At 44.1% G+C, this 3,272-nt stretch overlaps 1 protein-coding gene across 1 annotated transcript; it reads left to right on the top strand.

Annotated features, from left to right (window-relative positions):
* The first annotated feature begins 2,052 nt into the window (after positions 1 to 2,052).
* Positions 2,053 to 2,994, top strand: LOC116836870 (olfactory receptor 52E2-like). Its single transcript, XM_032800844.1, has one exon. It carries the CDS (start codon positions 2,053 to 2,055, stop codon positions 2,992 to 2,994), a length of 942 nt encoding a protein of 313 aa, XP_032656735.1.
* The last annotated feature ends 278 nt before the right edge of the window (positions 2,995 to 3,272 follow it).

Consider the following 3,272-nt stretch of genomic DNA (forward strand, 5'->3'; position numbering starts at 1 on the left):
GCTTGGGGGAGGGTACTGTAACCCCCATATTCCTCATTTTCAGATAATCAAGATCTTACATATAAAGCATGCCTTGTACGGTATCAAGGGAAATATCATGATGTGCTGAATGTCATGTCTCTATCCATATATGTATCATTAATGTATATGGAGCTATGAGAATTCTGTTGTATGGTGGTCACTAAAACATACTGTAAGTTGGGGAATCAGCCAGATATTAGCCCCCACCCTGAGGCAACGGCAGGGAAAGTAACAACCCCCGACAGGGTGTCAAACAACCCATCAACAACCATTGCCCAGCAAGGGACTCACAATGCAATGACTCACTTGCATCAGGCGCCACAAAGGGAATTGCTAACCCTTGCTTGGAGAGACTCACCAATGCCCCCCAGACATGCCTGTGCTCCCCAGACACATGGCCTGAGGGTATAAAACAGACAGAGTGGACACATACTGGCCCTTTCTCTGGCTGCCACATTCGCTGCAGGCAACAAAGACATTGAGAAGAAAACAAAACAATGGGGAGATTGGCCCAGGATTAAGGAACAAACCTGTATATTAAGGACTGCTATATTCAGTGGGGTGAGAAAAACTGCTTCATCTCGATGTTGTCCAGTCGAATAGAGTTGAGAGTTCAAACTGCAATTTTATATTTTATTTTATTTTATTTTGGTAACCACTCTGACTTTTTGCCTATCACTTAATATGACTTAACATCTCTCTTTGGATTTAACAAATGTGTTGTTTACTCTACCTGAAGCAGTGTGTTTGGTTTGAAGCATGTAAGAGACTTCCCTGAGGATAAGAAGCCTGGTGCATGTCAATTTCTTTGTTAAAATGATAAACTCATCTTATCTTCCAGCATCCAGCGGGCATAACTGGACCTGTCAAGACGGAGGTTCCCAGGTATGTGTCTGGGACTGGAGATATTGGCAAGTGTCATTCACTAGCAGAGTCTAATCAGTAGCTTCCATGGCAGAGGCTGTGCATGAACAGTCCAGGAGTGGGGATTCTCACAGCAAAGCAGGGTCAGTCTGTCTCCAAGAGTCAAGGATTGGAGTGACCTAGCAGATGACTGGTCCAGATACCACCAGAGGGGAACGTCACAGGGTTGCAGAGTGGCATGTGGACGGATAGGTGGACAGTGCTGCTGAAATAATTTATTTCTGTATGATTGTTGATCCAAGGGCAGCTTTGGGACCTTTCTTGGTACAGAGTCTGTTTGGGAACTTTCAGGGTCTCTTTGACCTGGCAAGCCACAGAACTTCAGCTTCGATGACATAACCTTTAGTCATTTTGTTCCCAATTGTTGTTATGTAACTTCAGGCATTTCCCTGGCAGAAATAACCATTGATTATTTGTGACAATGTACCCATATTGATCATAGTGATATTGTTATTATATGATTATATGATTATAGCATAATTATGATACATTTTATGCTTGATGAGTCATGTAACGTCATTGAAAAGGTTATGACTTTCTGAATATTATTATCTGATTTGTATGCATGTGTGATTTTTGTCTTCAGTTATGAATATCGACTACTTATCTGTATTTCAAATGTAGTTGCAACTGGGTAACACTCACTAGGCACTAGACTGCTTTCAGTCTAGATAGCTGATTGGGAAAGGCCTATTCGGGGCAACGAGCCATTGGAGGAAACAATAGGCGTTAAAAGAAACTTATCTCCCACAAGATGAATCTCCCTGGGAATGCTTCAGACATCCTATACATAATGGATGCTATGACTTTACAAGGGCATGTGGCCAGGCCAAAGAACTCTGGACTCCATCTGTAATTTTTCCCATAAACTAGTTTGAAACCAAGTTTTAAAACAAAGGGTTCCCGCCATAAGCTAAAGTTATATAAAAGAGGGAGTGACATTGTTGCTGGTCTCCACTCCCCACTCAAGAAGACTCCTAGAATGTTAATAGCTAGAAAATATTTACCGTACTATTTGTTATAACTTGTGTAACCCCGTCGTTCTTCTTCTCTCCCTTGACAGGCACCTTGAGCATTACTGAGTCATATTGACGCATCAACCACCTCATGGGAGCTTTCAACTTCACCCACTCTGACCCTTCATCATTCATCCTGACAGGCATCCCCGGTCTGGAAGCTGCCCACATCTGGATTTCCATCCCTTTCTCTACATTCTACATTATCAGCCTGTTCGGAAATTTCACACTTCTGTGTGTTGTAGGTAAGGAGCAGACCCTTCACAAGCAGATGTACCTGCTGCTCTGCATGCTGGCGCTCACAGACATCGCCACACCTACCTTTGTCGTGCCAAAGGCACTGGGCATATTTTGGTTCAATTTGAAAGGCATTACTATGGCTGGCTGCCTCACCCAGATGTTCTTTCTTCACATGGTTTCTGTTATGCACTCAGCCGTCCTCGTGACAATGGCCTTCGATCGCTATGTTGCCATATGTAACCCTCTGAGATATGTCACCATCCTCAGCAATGCACAAATAGCTAAACTAGGGCTTGTAGGTCTGATAAGATCTGTTCTCTTCATTCTGCCTCTGCCCTTGCTCCTGAGTCAGCAGCCATTCTGTGCCAAACGCATTATCCCCCATACGCAATGCGAGTACACAGCTGTGTTCAAGATGGCGTGTGGGGACATTAGAGTAACCAGGATATATGGCTTGGTGCTAATGTTTGTAATCAATGGGTTTGACCTGACGCTCATTGCCCTATCCTACGGTCTGATCATCAGGGCCGTCCTCAGAATCTCCTCTAAGAAAGCCCACCAGAAAGTTCTCAACACTTGCACAACACACATCTGTGTGATGCTGACATATTATACCCCTGGCCTTTTCTCCAATCTTACCTACTGGTTTGGTCAAGGCATCGCTCCCCATATTCACATCATCTTGGCTGACCTCTATCTCCTCATCCCTCCCATGCTCAACCCCATCATTTATGGGGTCAGAACCAAAGAACTTCGTGACAAAGTAGGCAAATATATCTGCTGCAGAAGGTGATCTCCTGGGGCCACTGTCTTGAAACCTCTATTACAAGAGGGGGGAAGCATATCTCCTCATTAATCAAGGGTGCCCTGTCCCAAATTGGTTGAGCTCAGCATTGTGAAAATTCACCATCTGAGAATTTCCTCCCACACAATGTCTTATCACTTCATCACCAAGCACTGCTCTTTCCATTGATGAGTTATCTCTCTCTGAGCATCACTTGACCTCTTTCATAGTCACCCATCAGCCTCCATCCCCACACAGCCTGTTACTCAGCATTTCTGTAACTCTAA

This window comes from Chelonoidis abingdonii, chromosome 1 (assembly GCF_003597395.2).
Source record: "Chelonoidis abingdonii isolate Lonesome George chromosome 1, CheloAbing_2.0, whole genome shotgun sequence".
In the NCBI taxonomy this organism is placed as follows: Eukaryota; Metazoa; Chordata; order Testudines; family Testudinidae; genus Chelonoidis; species Chelonoidis abingdonii.

Coding starts and splice junctions, on each gene's coding strand:
- LOC116836870 (XM_032800844.1), top strand. CDS start 2,053: ATGGGAGCTTTCAACTTCACCCACTCTGACCCTTCATCATTCATCCTG.